Genomic DNA, 16,941 nt, shown 5'->3' on the forward strand with positions numbered 1-16,941 from the left:
AGCCAGCTGCGCGGGCTCAGTCGTATGTTGGACGACAGACGAGGGATACTTGATTGAACGCATTTATGTCGAGATCTCGTCAAAGCAGCAGCAGCAACAATGCTATTATGCGTCCGCTTTCTATTGGGTAATTTTAACTAACAATTTGTTATGCGTCAGTTAACCAACTTAAATATCAAATGCGTGCAGTCCACGCCTCCATAGGTTGCCTTCACGGTGTGTTAAGCCATCGGTGATGCGGAGCAGCAGGTCGTCATGATATTACATCACAGCAACTAATCTCGAATCCTATATTTATTCATGTGATAGATTAGTTTTTATCTGTGCTAGCTCGGTTCATCAGCACTGGCGCGAATGTCTTCGCGGCAACCGAACACCGCTCTCGTTAGTTCGCCGAACATGCGACGCTTTCCACGCTGCTTACCTGTGCTGCCACCATGGCAACAAGCCAAAATAGAGAGCGCCAGGGGCGAGAAGGAGATTTAACGTGTTTGTGAGTACAATAAATAGAGAAAGAGAAGAACGACACCGGTCGTTGATGAGCAACCCTTAGTGCTAGTCTATCGGGCAGTAAGTTTAGGGCGAGCCATAGCTATAGCTGCCCATGGTGGCTTGCATTTCTACGTATTGAAGGAACCTCATCCCTGCTCCGTTTACAGCTGAAGGTGGCTCGCCTCATAGCTGTAGTGCCGTTTGTTATTGGTTCTCCAATAGACGTTATATTTTTGATGCTGAGCTGCATTGTAAAGTGAGCGAACATTGTAGTCCACATTCGACAGTTTGTTGGGTCGCGGAGGGTTTTGTGCTTTTGTGATTATGAGAGATAGAGGTGCTGGCTGACGGATTGTTAAATTATTTGCCGTAGTTGGGAGGTTTCACGCGTTGTGCAATAGGGGGTACCTGTATTATCAAGATCAAGTTATCTGCTGCTCACAAGAACCGCATAGAGTTCGACTAGGTATCCAATAGAATAGAATAGGCTTCTGGATTTTGCGGTCGCTGCGGGCTCAAACTGAAACTGCCGCGCACCACAGGATATCGTACGAAGCATTACGGTGGACAAATTTACACTTTAGAGTTGAAAGTAGATATACCACTATTGGCGAAAAAGTGAAGTATTGAAATAACTTTAAAACCCGATGTTCGATCCCGGATCGAATTTTCAACTGTTTCTATTTGGAGCTGCTGCTTGGAGCTGACATTGTTGCATATCTTCAACGAAAGACCCATCGCCTGCTAACCCCATTGGATAAAAGTGTCGCGGATGTAGATTGTGTAAGCATAGTGTAACATCCACAAGTGGTAGAAGACGTTGCTCCGATCTATAACGGCTACCAGTGGCGACGGTACCGTGCAGTAGAAACGCAGAGATACTCAACTAATTAACAAGAGAAATCGTTACCGAGGGTTTACTATACAGAGTAGCACACTAGGAAGACAAGTAGATAATCATGGCGTCAGAAATGATGGCCAGCGATACCTGCGTGGACCAGCCTTCATCGTTAACGATGTCGGAGTGCGACTCGATGGCGGACGATCAGTCGTCACAGACGTGTCCACAGACAGCCCCGGTTCTACCCGGATCCGGATTTCGAGTGTTAGTATATATTTGCAGACTACCCTAGTACGTTCAGAGATCATATATTCACATAGGCAAATTATTGACCAGATAGGACTTTATGTTCGCTGTAACCGCTTTCGCTTCAACTGGATAATCTCACCGACAAACTGTGAGGGAAACATGGTACCGTCTACTAGGATAATCAACTGAAATGTATGGAGTTGTTAATTGTAATTGTTATACTGATATGAGAAACACTTAATCTTCTAGAGTCGTTAAATAGACTTGAGCATTTTACTTCAATATTTTATGGTGGTCCGATATTGATCTTTTCGATTTCGCTGTTTGAGTTGTTTGTTAAAGGCCAATTTGTTTATGGATAATGCTCGTCTTACAAGTCTAAAGTTTACGCAATTTTTTATTACAGTAGCATGGATCTTTTCGATTTTTCTTATTGTGAATTTATTTACTGCTAGCCCTCTTTGTCCATTGCGACAACAAGGTTCTACCATGCATCAATATATTAGTTGGTATTAACAGTACAACAGCTTTGTTTATTATTATTAACAGTTAACACCTCACTTCAGAATATATAATGACTCATACTTATCCAATAACTAATAGTAAACTGTATAGTCTTTCAAACAAGAATATTTTTTCGCATACTACAAATAGCTTCCATATATATAGACTCCTTCATTTACTACATTTTGCCATTGTTGAGGTTGTCCTTCAAGATTTTTTAATTTCACATTCATCTAGTTCTGTTTTCATCTTTAAAGTGTATACTAAAGTATTGGCGCGCGTGACTATCTGGAGCCAGTATCTTCTCTTCCTTTTCGAAACTGGAAAGATCATTGTTATCCTGATAGTAAAAGCGTAAAGCAAACACTGCTTGTATTTTTATTATTTGATATATGATATGGTACTAAATGTACAATTCTGTTCATCTTTTTTCCATTTCCTTACAGTAATTGGATGAACCTTCGAGATGCTGACACAGGAAAAATCCTTTGGCAGGGCGTTGAAGACCTGTAAGTACTCAAAAATTTTAACATCGGCATCAAGGGTTTGCGTCAACCTCCAATATCAATATTTGGTTGCCTGTTCCGTTGATTTCATTAGTTATACTTACAAGCATAAATCTATAAACATTAAGCCTTGTCAACGCGGGAGCGTTTCAATAAAGTGACTCTTTGCGGCTTTTCTCAGTAATAGGCAAACGACGAGTTGCCCCGACGTAGTGATGGCGTCCTTTTGGAGGGAATTTGTACTTTGACCTATAATCTTTGCATAGTGGTTTATAGACAAAGCAGGTCAAGCCCGCTTTCAACAGCCATATCGGAGTTCGTAAAACGTCGTATAAACACGCTTTGCTAGAAATATGTAGATTCAGAAGAATTATTCAAAGAAATCTTCTTGTACTATGCGCTATTCGGACGGTAATTTTTGCGTAGGTGATCGTTTGGCTATAGTTTAATTTCTGTCATCCTAGGGAATCTATAGTTGATACGCAGAAGCCTTCATCTTCAAGTCAAGTATAGTTTATGCGAACATAAGAGATTATCTGGACTGAACAGGATGCTCCTCAAGCTTTTCCATAGCAGAAACTGAACATTGCTAATGTTTAGGCTCTATAAAGATCAATGCATGCCTTCTAATATATATAATTTCTATATAAATTATTCTCTATATAAATTAATGAGCTTAGTTATGCACAGGTTTACTTTATTCCTTTTTCAATTGATGTGCGCAGCTGTGAGCCACGGACACTAGCCATGACATGAATCGCAGTATAACAGTAATCTACAACAGTTATTTTTGTAGAAAAAAGTACATATATGTATGCATCTTTGTATGGCTTTTTATTTAGTATACATATGTTTTTGTCGTTTATCAAATCCGAGTGCCTGATAAAGACGGCGATAATATCCAATCTCACCCTTTCTCCTGTAGCTCAAAATCCGATGTCGAGCACGAGGCGCGCGTTCCAAAGAAAATACTGAAGTGCCGCGCCGTCTCCCGGGAGATCAATTTCTCATCATCACAACAATTGGACAAGTTCCGCCTTGAACAGAAGGTCAGACTGGTCATAAATTGATCGCGCAGCATTTATTTTAACGCGAGTATATATAATACGCCTGTATAGATTTTAAGAAGCAACAGTAGATTGACGAACCAGTCACAGACGTTGCCAACTATCCATTTTAAAATAAGTTTAAAGCACATTAGATTGCGCAGTTCAACTAATCAATCAATGCAGATGTGAAGGAAGTTCGTTGATTAATGTATTTGTACCTACTCGATTTGATATTTAGAATGAGTATTAATTGATTAAGCGCGCCCTAGAAAAAAATAATATGCCTCTTTGAATAGCATTACTGAAATCAGTTACAAATATTAGTGGTAATAAAATAGTTGCCTGTGAAGGTAATTCAACGCATGGTTATAATTTACAGGTAATGTTTAAGGGTCGCGTTTTGGAAGAGTGGTTTTTCGAATTCGGCTTCGTCATTCCGATGTCTACGAATACGTGGCAATCGATAATCGAGGCTGCACCAGAGAGTCAAATGATGCCAGCAAATGTTCTTAAGTGAGTTGTCGTTTTTACGTCGTGATTGGTTTTCCAGACTCCACATAGATTTTATTTTAACAATCCAAGTTTGCAACATTGTTATATTATTTTCTAGTTTGTTGGGTATAATGCAATCCTACTGACGTAAAATTGCCAAATGAAATTGTGAAAACGTTAATAATGGCAAGTGTACACCAGTTACCGGTTAAGAAATACATCAGTTAACCCACTACAAGATAGAAACTTGTAGTGGGTTAGAAACTTGTAGTGGGTTAACTGGTGTATTTCTCAATCTGTGCACACGTTAAATCAGTATTTATGAACTGATTGAATCCACAGTTTTGATCTTATTGTTGCTTGTCTTTCTGTTTCCTTTTACTTCACATCCACAGCGGCAACCTGGTCATCGAGACCGAATTTTATGACGGCGAAAACCTACTCTCAAAATCAGCGGTTCGACTCTATTACATTTGAATTAGTAGTTAAATCAACTTACGTTGCTGGTGGTCGACCTCCAGGCAGTCCTGTGATTCACCCAAGCAACAAACAATAGTCGGGACGAAGCAGTTAAGCCGACAGGGCGCAGGTCGAAGCACCAGACCGTGTCAGCCATATGCGAAATCATCGTCTCACCATAGCCAATTGCCCATATAAATCAACCGTATTTCTTAATCAATTCATTTACGTCTCAGACAAATATCGGTTATGTAGAACAACATAGGCCTAAACACTGGGTACCAGCTGTTCACATATAAGTCGACCGCGCAGGATCCTGTGCAAGAACTGTGCAAGCCAACAACTATTCAACAGTACCAATAGCAATCGTTGAAACAATAAAATTGTTTATAGTAACAATAATAATATAAAAAGAAACGAGCGGAGCAAACGTTATCTTACCTGTTTGGGTAAAAACGTCGTACAACGCAGTGAGTGATCTACAAATAAGGTTTCTGTATAGATACCGTTTTATAATTGCGTGATATTAGTGTAACCTGTCGTTCCATTTTATTGAACAATTTCCCGCTTCAAGAGAAGTCGAAGATTCCGTAAGGTTCATGAGACCCTTAGCCCATGATATTATTTAAAACAATTATGGTACGATATAGAATGATTGACAACGCCTTACGGGAACGAAAACAAACAAGCAGAAAGACTTGGATCGTTAGATTTGACCATTCATATGAATAATATGGATATGAAGTTGGATATATCTATAATATAATTATTGGTTATAGTATTGTTTTGTATAGGCCTTGAAACACACAATATAATTATGGTCTCTGGGCTTACCAGCTAAAGAATCTCAGAGCAAATTAATTGTTAGTACTAGGTAGATATAATAAAAGTTTTGCCTAAAAAGAGTATACTTTCTAGATATTTTGCTGTCGAGTCCAGACGTATTGATCATGTAATGACATTAGACGAGACGTAGAATTAAGCTAGGCCAAAACATGTTGTATCGCCTGACAGGACGGTCAGTCTAGGCCAAGTTACCACCTGAATTAGTGCTACTAGAAAAACGTTGTGCTTTTGTTTAACTTGCGTCAATATTCGGCTAACTGTCAGTTTACCAGAACTAGATGCCATGGCAGTATCAGTTTGCAATTGAAGCAAGGGAATTTGAAGTGGGCGGATGATAGAAGCACTGTTCAATGCCGCACACTCGTACTGAAAAAGGCACTGTAATAAGTATGCTATCGTTTTGTACGAAGCAGATTTACAAGTTTTGTAATATTTGCTAGTATTTAAAACTTCAAACGAGAAGTTAATTTATATAAATTTATAAAGTCAAAATACTGTATATCGTGGGGCCTTATTAGTCTAATTTGAGGGTAAATTATTTATGTTCGTATCACATGACCTAAAGATGTTCTAAGGCATCGCCCGCTGTATGGGTTCTGTATAACGGCAGATTATCGCAGAATTTAGCAAAGTAGTGCAGAACTATTCATTATATTTCGTAAGTATATTAGAAAGAAAAACATCTTGTTTCCTTGATTTCGAATTTTGTCAAATTCTAATTGTAAAATCGGCTTCTTCTGAGACCTACCATTAATAATGCGTACCCGTATTGTTTGCGGCTATTAAAATCTGTTATTTTTTATGTGTTTTACTATATATTTATATATAATGGTCAGAGTTCTCATCCGTCTACGGTGCTGATCATTGTGTATCGTATTGGCACACATGACTCTGCGGTTACCTGCAGTACTTCCGTATCCAGTCCAGCAATGCACAATCAAGAAGATTCAAATTGAAAATAGTTGCTGTTTTTGGGACGATCTATAGATTACTGATGTTGATTTTGAATTACTGAGTAAACGAAAGTGGTAGACTGAAGCGAGCGAGAAATTGTAACGGATGTCTATGTATAATATTGATAGCAAAAGTACGCGTCTTTCTCATTAAGGAGTGCTCCAAAATGTTATGTCGCATGAGACAGCGACGCGCTTCGTTGGAAATAAATCATATATTCATTTTCTAGGAAGATTATAGAATAATAAACCCGCCCACTCAATCGGTATTACTGCGCTGATCCTAATAAGTTGAACGCGTGAGCCGTACAAGATTTACCCGTGATGGAGAACGCATTTGGCAAAAGCATGAAAATATCCGTTTAAAGTACAGTTAGTTGTGATTGTACTAAGCAACGTAGGGGTGGTGCTTTGGCGAAGAGTTTTACATTATTATGGAAAACAACATTTGTCCTAGTAAAGGGTATGTTCGCATGACGCTCATTAGAGAAAAGTGCATCAAGAGGTAATTAAGACAATGTCTAACTGTACTTCCCGTCACCGCTTACGACCTGAGCATCACTCCGAACCTATTCAAAGGGAACACACAATAAATATTGCAAAAAGAAGCCTAGCATAGCACGATAACAATACTCACTTTAGACTCATTTCATAAATCACCTGTCCGCTTTAGCCGATGTGCACAACCAGAGCTTCGTGTTATAATACTCATAACAGCAAACATAGTGTTAATAATGGTATTGATAGAGAGGAAAATATGAATAAAGTAAGTGATCGTCGAGTCATAATAAGAGAATTTATCGGATGCTCTACTTTATAGAAATATTTTGCTTTCTAAACAATGATAAAGAAGCTGTGCTTAGAATATTGTTCTAATGTCAAAAGAATAAATTGTTGTTTGCAATACAGCTGGGGCTCACATTGATCACATTTGGGTTAGTTAGAAGAATTATAGCGAAGAAATTGCAGACGCCTGAGTTCACGGTAAAATGCAGAAACTTCTCTAGAGTTTCAATCGTGCGTTGGTTTCTAACATACGGTGAAATTTGATTTTAGGCTTCTCTCGTTTCTAATTCAAGTAGGGAGGACGGTAAATTTATTCCTGTCGATAGAATACTGAATTTAGTGTCGTTTACCTCCATATTTCGAATTTTACTTCTGGTATCGGCATTAGGTATTTCATCATACTGCTGGTTTCCAGCACGAGACAAAGCGTGTTTGTCTATGCCCTATGGATTCGAACCTAGACCACAACGTGTCTCTAAGATGAGTAGGTAAATACGTCACCCGCTAAGCTATCACGGGTACAGCGACGTTTACTTAAAGTTTGTTCTTCAACGATAACTCGGGCTACAGTAATGAGACTAGACAGAGTGGTATAGTATAAATTAATAGGAGTGCAAAAAAATTTGATAAATAATCCAAGCTGCACAAACTTGTTAATTTCAAGGCTTTTTTTTAATGTGTATGTCGATATTAACGATTTCGTACCAAGCTCCAGAGTGAGCGCCCGTATTGTTGCTGACAGGTTGAAGTAGAGCCGTTGCTGAAGAATCGGCACATATTTCTTGCTAGACCTGGGGTAATCCCCGGAGCACAAAAATCGGCATCCCTTTATTGGGATGCCGATTGTTGTGCTTGTCACCCTGAGCAACTTTAATGTTTTGACTATATGGCTCGAGTCTCGCAATACAATCATCCTCTATGGTCTGCTTCTTTTCAGATATGTTTCTCATAAATTTTAGGGAGCGAAATGGGCCTTACGAATGACTGCCGTAACCTGACTGCAATCAGGTTGTTAAAATCCTGACGAGAAAGAAAAAAGGTTTTCTAGAAAAGGGAAAATATGACACTAATGCGAGTCGAAAGGACACATTCAAAGAATACATAGGTGTGAGTCCAAGAGCGTGCGTGGCCTTCTTCGCAATGTCCTAAATCTGAAGAGCCGAAAGCTGTACGTCAAGTGTTGGCTAAGGGAATACCTCTAAACGGGACACCTATCCGATCGAGTTTGAAAGGATTTCAATATTTGATGCTGTAGCAAATGCTGCTCAAAGCCCACAAACATAGTGTGAAGAGATTGTCCTCTCGGCCTGACATGGATCGAATGTGACGCAAGGAGATGGAACAAGCAGAAAGCTTTGAGTAATGGGCTTAAAAATTTTGCTACTTTTCCAAAATAATTCTACAACTTCCTAAGAACTCGGGACAACGGCAGGACAAAAGCAGGCTAGCAGCTTGCGCCATCAGCAAACACAACGCCTTTTTTGTAATATCTGTTAACGTAAAGGTCCTTCGGGATCGTTTTTGCGCTTAGGACTTAGTGTAAGAAATGTTTTGCGCCAATTATTGGGTATCCTCCCATAAGTAGGTTTTAAAAATGGCAGTCCAGTTAGTTTCCAAAAATAAGGCTGGCTTAATATGGTAAGAATAAACATAAGACCACTTATCTCTGCATATTTCTAACTTGAACTCGATCATGGTTGCATTTGGGACCTGTGTGGCATTAGTCTAGGATGTACTAATATATAATAGCTCTATCTAGACCATGGTCCAGTATCAATTATTTTTGATCCGTTACTGCACGGCCATCTTGTAGCAAAACAAGATCGAACGAGTTTATTTAACAATTTCTATTTCAAACAAAGAAAACATGTTCACGTGCGAGATCTGCTAGATTATAGACGAATCGAAAGTTGTCCTGAATGGCAGCCTTAGTACGATGCTAAAGACCCCTATTACGCTTGTTAAATAAACGAACTCTCCCGATTTATGTAGCATATATATTAGGAATTTGTCATGTTTTAATCCGTCAAAAATGCTATAATACGCCTTGCACACCTCTTCATTACCTTCAATAAGGAGATTCTCTGTGACTTTCAACTGATTTCAGTACAAAGTGTGACCACGTAAAGCAAGGGTTTCATTAGGTTCAATAAGATTGCGCTGATAACGATGAGACGTATAATATAATAGACAAAAATGGATGGAAAGGCCATTTATTTAATGTTTTTCGGTGATTAATTTACTCATGAGAACGCTGGCTATTTTTCGCTCGCTGTTCTGCGTGTGAACGTTGACTTCATCATCGAAACGCCTTTACAAGGTCTACTACACGTCGCTACAAGCTATTAGTTAAACGTAGTAGAGTCTCACGTTTGACTCCGTGAGCAGTTTGTTTCCGTCGAAAAAACGTGTCTCGATAACGACATTGCCACTGAAACGTTGATAGAAAGTTAAAACGCAGTTACCACCACAGATTTTTTCCAGAGGTGCATATTCTTACTTATTCAGTACAGTTTTTGTGTGTGCGTTAATTTAAGCATTGTTGTCTTTAGATGAAGTCTCTATTCACACAATATTTGCGTATTCGTTCAAACAAGAGACATTTTCACGACATACGGATATTCTGACCATTTATTGTAGAAGGTTAGACCATAGTTATCAAAATGCGCTTAATAAGGCTGCTCATAACGAGTCTTTAAGTTCAATGAAAAATTCAGCCGCTCGGTGGATCGAGTGACAAGGTCGAACAAACTGAATAATTAGGCTGATCATTTTCGCTCTTATTACCCCTACTGCATCCACCGTGGTACGTTATGCTGTAGACATAAGGTGTATCTGAAAATTATAACTGTATCTAATATTCTTCTGATAACCCCTCTATTCTAGAATCGATACATGGAAGAGCTCACAATCAGTCGGACTCGCTGGTACGTTTTTGTATCGCTGTTTTACATTTTTGGAATATATGTTAACCTATTTTAGAGTAAAAATAATGTCGAACCTATGTAAACCCTCGAAAAAAACTTACCTCAGGACGCAATCTGGCATCATTTGGCTTTCTGGCGCAGCCTCAATGTCAGATTGCCACGTGTTCGTTGACATCGGGGTGACTTGGCCAAACTTAAAGAACCATTCCTCAAGGCAATGACCTTTAAACAAGACCTGTTGATAATAGGTTTATAAATGAAATAAATTCGGTAACTCGCTTCAGTTACTATTTGTTATGTGAGAAACGGCATTTAGGAAAAACTGGACAGTTTTGCTTAACAGAATCTAATATATACTTATATACAAGAGACGTAATATAATCTCTTGCCAAAAAACGTAATTAACAATAAATGTATGTCCACTTGAGATCGTTTAAAGTAAAGTTTATCATAAATGCTAAAGACGTATAAACCTCAATGTTAAAAACTTATAAAACTTAATTTGAAAGCTATGCTGAACCCAGTTGATATAGAATTAACTGCAGCAACGATGAGAGAGAATCGAAATCCTTTAGAAAATATAAGAGAGACTGGTCCCAGTAAAAAGAATCGTCAAATCTTATTCCTTGAGCTGTAAATTAAATTTAAGTTTACCTTATGTTCCAAACGAAACTCTTCTATGCGATCCTCTGATGAGAAGTTAATTGCTCGGGAAACTGCGCGACAGCGGAGGATCTCTTTCGGAATTCGAGCTTCATGTTCGACCTGTGGCAAGGAACTGTATTTTGCAACGTTTGGGGTTAAGTTTATGATCAACAATAGTATAATAGCCTATATCATCTGTTTATTCAGAGTAAATATTTTTAAACAAATATTCAGTGTGGAATCGTGGTCGAATTTAACTCTTTGAACAGCCTTGAAATGGTAACCATAGAGCAGGATCTGTACCACTCTAACTGAAACAGTCAACATAGACACATACACATCACTGTCTCCTATCCAAAGCATCTTTCCAGAGTCGGCGTCACGAAACGTTATCCAGTTGCTGGAATAAAGTAATTACAATAAATTATAGGAACGTGTTTTCCACCAAAATTAGTACTTGGTAATTACAGCTGTTCAAAATTCGCCCCAGTAATATGTGCATTATGGACAGAGTGTTTTAATCCGTGGGAAAAACGCGTGCATTCCTTTTTCATTTAAGGCTATTCGCTTCGTCAGTTTCGCCTATCATGTTTTGTTGTTCGGTTGTGTCAACACACTATTGTCTTGTTTTAGATGCATTTATATGAAGCTTTGCACAACGTTACTCTTACAGGTATACAACCTATAGGAATAAAAACACTTGTTATCGTTTTCCTTTACAATATTGGTCCTGATTAGCTGGATCTTGTGTTTTCGTATCGTGATTTTCCGTGAGTTGCATTCATAATCGATATATAACGATTGTTTATAATGTCTCTTGTACATGAGATAAGTCGTTTTGACAATAGTAAAAACAATGGCGACTTGCTCTTTGCCTTAGCAACAGCACAAATCAACCAACTAACAGAAAAGTTCTGCTTAATTCAACAAACAGTGTAGCTCATGCGTGCACACATGCACATTCAAAATTAAATATATTTTTAAGGCATGGACGATTTTTTATTAGTCGCCCGAGAAAATGAACTGATTGGGACTTACACTTTAAATCCAGGTCTGGGTGACACGCAAAGACCGAAGTCGTCGACCGCTGGCTGTATGTATCGCAGACACGTACTCACCATTTCGGATTGTATTGAAATCAAGCTTAACAGCTGTCAATGTTGATTCCACATTAACAACATCCGCTTGTGCTTGACAGCAGCTATGTTACCTAATGGTCTGCTGCTGTCCATAAAAATTGATGCCTACAGCTACCCAGTAACCATAGCTGCATTGCGATCGTACGTGAAATCAAATGACGCAGTTGAGTAAAGGAAAGTCCTGTCATCCTACCCATTCCACCGTAATAAGCGAAAGTCCATATTAAGTCTACAATCAAGTAACTTCAGTAAAATTATGCTATAACTTTCAGCATGGCGTCAATTCACCATGTATTACATTGGACCATCTTATAGAGCTTTGCCATTAAGCTATTCTTGTAGAGTGTTAAAGATTCATCATTCAACATGCAAGTACTCTTGAATAATGATGCAAATCGATTAAATTACACCCAATAGACACCCGTATGTAGTGGGGCCGCGCATGCCCTTGCTAAACCCATAGGCTACGTACAAGCTAAAAAGGAAGTCAGACAACAGCCGTGGACGCAGACCGGCCGAAAATACCTCAAGATCAACCGAACGATAATCAGCTCATATAACGTGCCCTTGAGTGCGCAATATTTGATTAACGGCTTCGCAAAATCCACTACAAATATGACTAAAAACAATAATATTTACAAAATGAGCACTTTTGGAGTAGGCCAGTTGAAGTAGAACGTCAAGCGAGCACTGTTGAGCTTGAGGATCAGATATTTCGTCATGTATAAACGGGCAAACAACTTAGACATGGGGCTATGTTCGTACTGTTTTTAGGTGTAGATGCATTTTATATTACTATTTATGTGTATAATAAACTTGGAATAAACGATCCGTTTGAAAAAGGTATTGCTCCAGTACACTGAGATGATGGCCAGAGATACAGAGTGATCTGTTCTGAAGCTTCAAAGGGGAAAATGCGACGTTTTTGTTATTGAATCTAAGAGCACCATATTAAATGGTAGAGAGGATTTCCGAGTACAGAGCTTAATTTTATTTTTTGGTTCGCTTCGAAGAAGTCTTGCGCATTAAAAATATTTTTGTGTGTTAATAGAGAATATTGCTTAAATTAATTCTAACGCAGCTTTTGCCAAAAATTGACAGAGAATAATAAGAAATGTTGGTTTAAGCAAAAATATTAAATTATTTTCTTTATGTATATCTACCACACTAAAGGTCCACGCTTGAGATTAGACGCGCCTATCCGCCTAAAGGTGGATTTACAAACGTCTTGTTTTTTGCGCAATAGCTTTTTTCGAGGCTATATGTACATAGATTAAGCTTTCCATACTTACGTCTCGCTGAACAGCACGCGCCGCACCTTGTGGCGTCGTTGAAGTATAAGCGCTTCACTTCATAATCGATTATCAACCTTCAAAATCCGCAAAAAGTAAAGCGTTACAAGGTAGATGTGTAGAAGTGCATGATACAATTAACGATATTATAAATCGTTGTCCCAATGTCTGAAGCGTAATATGTGTACATAAAGTAAATTATTTATAGTAGGAGTCATCAATCAAACCAAGTCGTTTGTGGTGTTCACGGAATCATTCGAAAAAGGCTATAAAATGTATTGCATTTAAATAACGGAGGTATTAAAGCTTGAAAAATGGCTTTTTTTTTTTGTTTATCTGTCTGTAGGTGCGATGTTTAAGCTGTGTAAAGGCAGACCCTTTAGCGATTCACCTGAAGCGAACGTGAGATGCTTCTTTTTCTGTTAGGTTTTGGGTGGGGCAGATGATATTACGTGAGTTCAGCATTGACGCCTGAAGACTCAAAGCACTTTTTAGAAGATAGATGCAACTAATTAGTCTGGAAATGCTTTTCTCTTTCATTGTATTACTAATGCCCAACTAGTCGATGTATGACTTCTACAAAGTACCAGCCTGTGGAGATATATATAAATGTTCAAAAGATAGAAATGAAATTATGGAGGTGTCTCGTAAGTATGGACAAACAATCAAGATTATGCTTAGCTTTAGGTTGATACGGCGCGTTCGATTTACGCATAAACCAAGTTTAAGACGTTCACAGGGCTACACCTCAAACATGGATCTCTAAACATACGACTGAAGTAGGACGCCTCTCGTAGTCCTGCCTAGAGTTATCATATTTTTAGACGATAGAAAGGTGTAGAGTAAGCATAATGTTTTTTAGATCTGCGTTCATAGTAAGTACTATTCTATCATCGATAAAATGCTCCGAGTCTCGCCAAAGACGCATACTCAACAGAAACAGTCTTTATATGTTTGGATGTTTGTTCAATAAAGTTGGTTAATTGTCCAGTGAGGAATTTAAGGCCAACGGAAGGCGTCTGGCCCTTATCTGTGGTTTAGAGCGCCTCGAGCCTATTTGCTTCAAATTATGTAAAAATATAAATGTAGTTATGTCTCTATCATATCTATTTCTACTCAAATTCAGCAACGTGTCACATTATCAGTGAAAGAAATTATCTTTACTTGTTGTATTGACAAGTAATTGTTTTACTCGACTGACCTTCGAACGTTTGGAGTGCCTTAAAACCTCCGGCTTTGGAATCTCCCGACTACTACGCACTCTCGAGCTCATACCTAGACAACTCATTCATCGGTGTACCTCTGGCTTTCTCTCAGTCTTTAATGTATTCATATTTCCAAGTGACGTGAGATGTATGCCAAGCCAGTTGACTACACCGTGTGTATCTGCTGACGGCTATTGTAACACACATTTTTTTAAACTGAAAACGTAGCCAACAACTCTCTGCTTCAAACTTCTACCAACTTATAACTTTTAGTGACTGAGAGGGCGCAAAACGCAACCGACTGAACATACTTTTCTCTTATTGTGACCTCGTATGTAACGCGAGGATGTAACACCACCTGAAATTACTATAATTACCAGATGCGTGCGGCATAACAGGAAGCCAGGAATCCATTAGTCATGATGATGCAGCAAAATACAGGCTGGTTACTCGAGGGAAGATCATTTCGACAGAGGAACAATATGACAAAAAAAAAAGAACAATTACTACGTCCGGATGATTAGGATCGGATCTCTTACATATTCGTAGCAGAACTGTTTTATCGATTAAACTGCTATAGTTCTATGAGCACAGGGAAAAATGGCACTTCTTATGTTTGAACCAGCTTGACCGCGAATTGCGTACTGTAGGATTTTGGCCTTTTGAGTTACGCCTTGTTGTACCTACCGGAATGCTAGGCCAGCTCGCTTTCCAAGGCTGACAGCGTGACACCGCTATAGACCTGAGATCTGTGAGTACACCCAGGGGTTACGCGGAGGCAAATCGGCTCTGCCAAAATTTCCGTTTGTGTCCATTAATAGAAAAGTCCAAGGTTGCCACGCGACTGGAATCATTAACAGAAGAGCGTTATTGATTTCGCTCAACAACAACAGCAGTGGAGGCAGCCGTGTTCATCAATACTGGAACAACGAATCCCAACAGCTGAACGCTCATTTTGCCTCTAATTGATATTAGCGGAACAGGCTTTATTTAAGATACCTTCTGGAGTCGTCGAAATGTAAGGGCGCCGGTATTGGCTCAGTGCGTCGTTAAAAATGCGTTAATACTTCGGCGCTCCCTTTCGTACGGCAATTTCGCACTCCTTCAGATATGAGAAAGCAATTTGTTCTTAATATGTTCAACGTCTATTGCCGAAAGGCGACCAGGTAATAATGAATTGTTTTGAAAAAAAAAAGTTACTTGGCAGATTTGTAGCCATCAGTACTGTTCTACTCTTTAGATGACCATTTTTTATTATATAGATGCTATACGCAGGGTGAAATGGCTGAAAAGTTTGAAAAAGCTTTGTTCGAACGTTTATCAATTCAGTTCACTAGCACATCAGAGCTGACCATCCCTCTGATTGGCTGGACAGTTTTAATGGAAAGGATGCATACATAGCATAAAGTTAAATATATATATAGCTTTTAAGGTGATTTCTTGTTTTCTAATAATAGCTTTGTCATTAAATTAATGAATTTTCTGTTTTTACAAGTTTTCATCTCGCTGATGGTTGAAGCGGTAGCAGCGTTGGTACCATAATTCAGTTTTGGATAAGTCGTTTGTCGGGAAAACCCGACACTCACGTGAGGTGAATTTTGCGGGGATTGTTCTCACAAAGAAGTTATCTTGACTATAAGGGTCATAGTGTGAAATATAGCTAACATTTTAAAACTGCATGACATACTAACTAAGCCAAGTGTGCGTACCTCACGACTTCCGTCACATGGTCGACGCCAGGGCTGGAGGCGGTAAAGCACATTGAAAGTATTTAGGTTTTTCGATAATTCTTACGCTCATCTGTATGTTTACTGTAAATTTTACGGATAACCAAAAGAATGGTTCGAGTTTTGCTTCCAATGCGCTAAGTGTCGCTTCAGATAAGTTAAATATACTTAGTCGACCAAATCGCGTTAGACAGGTTAATAGCGGCATACATTGGGTACCATGCGTTGAATAATCAACAAACGCTTCCTTCAGGAGCGAATATAAGCGGGTTCGGCGAGTTTTCTTACTCGGGGTATAAAATGAATATCATAAGCACTGAATGTTCACAGGCCAGATTAACAAGGAAACGTAAATTCAGTGATACTCAGTTTACTTGTAGCTAACAGTTAGACAAAACTTGTGCTTTCAGACATTTAGAGAAAAAACGGTAAGTATACAAGATATTCTATCAGTCGTGGACATTCTAAGGATGATACGTTTAGATGTTTGCGCTACACACTTATAATACTAAACTGTCAAAATAAATGTAACGTTGAAAGCTGTCACCGCCTTGAGATTTTGCCAATGGAGGGGCACAGAGATAATGACACACTAGCTTACACATGGCAATACCTAACCGGACGCGTGCCGAGTCTGTATATGTTTAAGGCTAAATTTATTCAGTTGAATCATAGCTTTATTGATATAAAGGAGGCTAAAGTATAGTGCGTGATGCAATCATTGTACAGTATTCACAATAAAATTAATGTTAAAAAAATGTTGCTTCCCGGTGCCGGGTGCCTTAACCAACTATGCAGCCTCTAATGGTATTGGTTAAATTTGAGTTCG

General features: G+C 38.8%; 2 protein-coding genes across 2 annotated transcripts; one reads left to right on the plus strand and one right to left on the minus strand.

Annotated features, from left to right (window-relative positions):
• The first annotated feature begins 484 nt into the window (after nucleotides 1–484).
• Nucleotides 485–7,187, plus strand: PrBP (Prenyl-binding protein). The gene is made up of 5 exons (XM_022844666.2): nucleotides 485–1,597; nucleotides 2,533–2,595; nucleotides 3,518–3,641; nucleotides 4,021–4,154; nucleotides 4,529–7,187. Exons 1-5 carry the CDS (start codon nucleotides 1,452–1,454, stop codon nucleotides 4,608–4,610), a joined length of 549 nt encoding a protein of 182 aa, XP_022700401.1. The 5' UTR covers nucleotides 485–1,451; the 3' UTR covers nucleotides 4,611–7,187.
• Nucleotides 7,188–9,361: 2,174 nt separating this feature from the next.
• On the minus strand, nucleotides 9,362–11,941 carry LOC111266848 (retinal rod rhodopsin-sensitive cGMP 3',5'-cyclic phosphodiesterase subunit delta). Its single transcript, XM_022844667.2, has 5 exons — nucleotides 11,788–11,941; nucleotides 11,087–11,149; nucleotides 10,759–10,882; nucleotides 10,206–10,339; nucleotides 9,362–9,608 (listed from the first exon to the last, which is right to left on the minus strand). The coding sequence occupies exons 1-5, from the start codon at nucleotides 11,868–11,870 to the stop codon at nucleotides 9,527–9,529; spliced, it is 486 nt and encodes a 161-aa protein (XP_022700402.1). The 5' UTR covers nucleotides 11,871–11,941; the 3' UTR covers nucleotides 9,362–9,526.
• Nucleotides 11,942–16,941: the final 5,000 nt, after the last annotated feature.

This window comes from Varroa jacobsoni, unplaced genomic scaffold, assembly GCF_002532875.2.
Source record: "Varroa jacobsoni isolate VJ856 unplaced genomic scaffold, vjacob_1.0 scaffold_1120, whole genome shotgun sequence".
NCBI classification, from domain to species: Eukaryota; Metazoa; Arthropoda; class Arachnida; order Mesostigmata; family Varroidae; genus Varroa; species Varroa jacobsoni.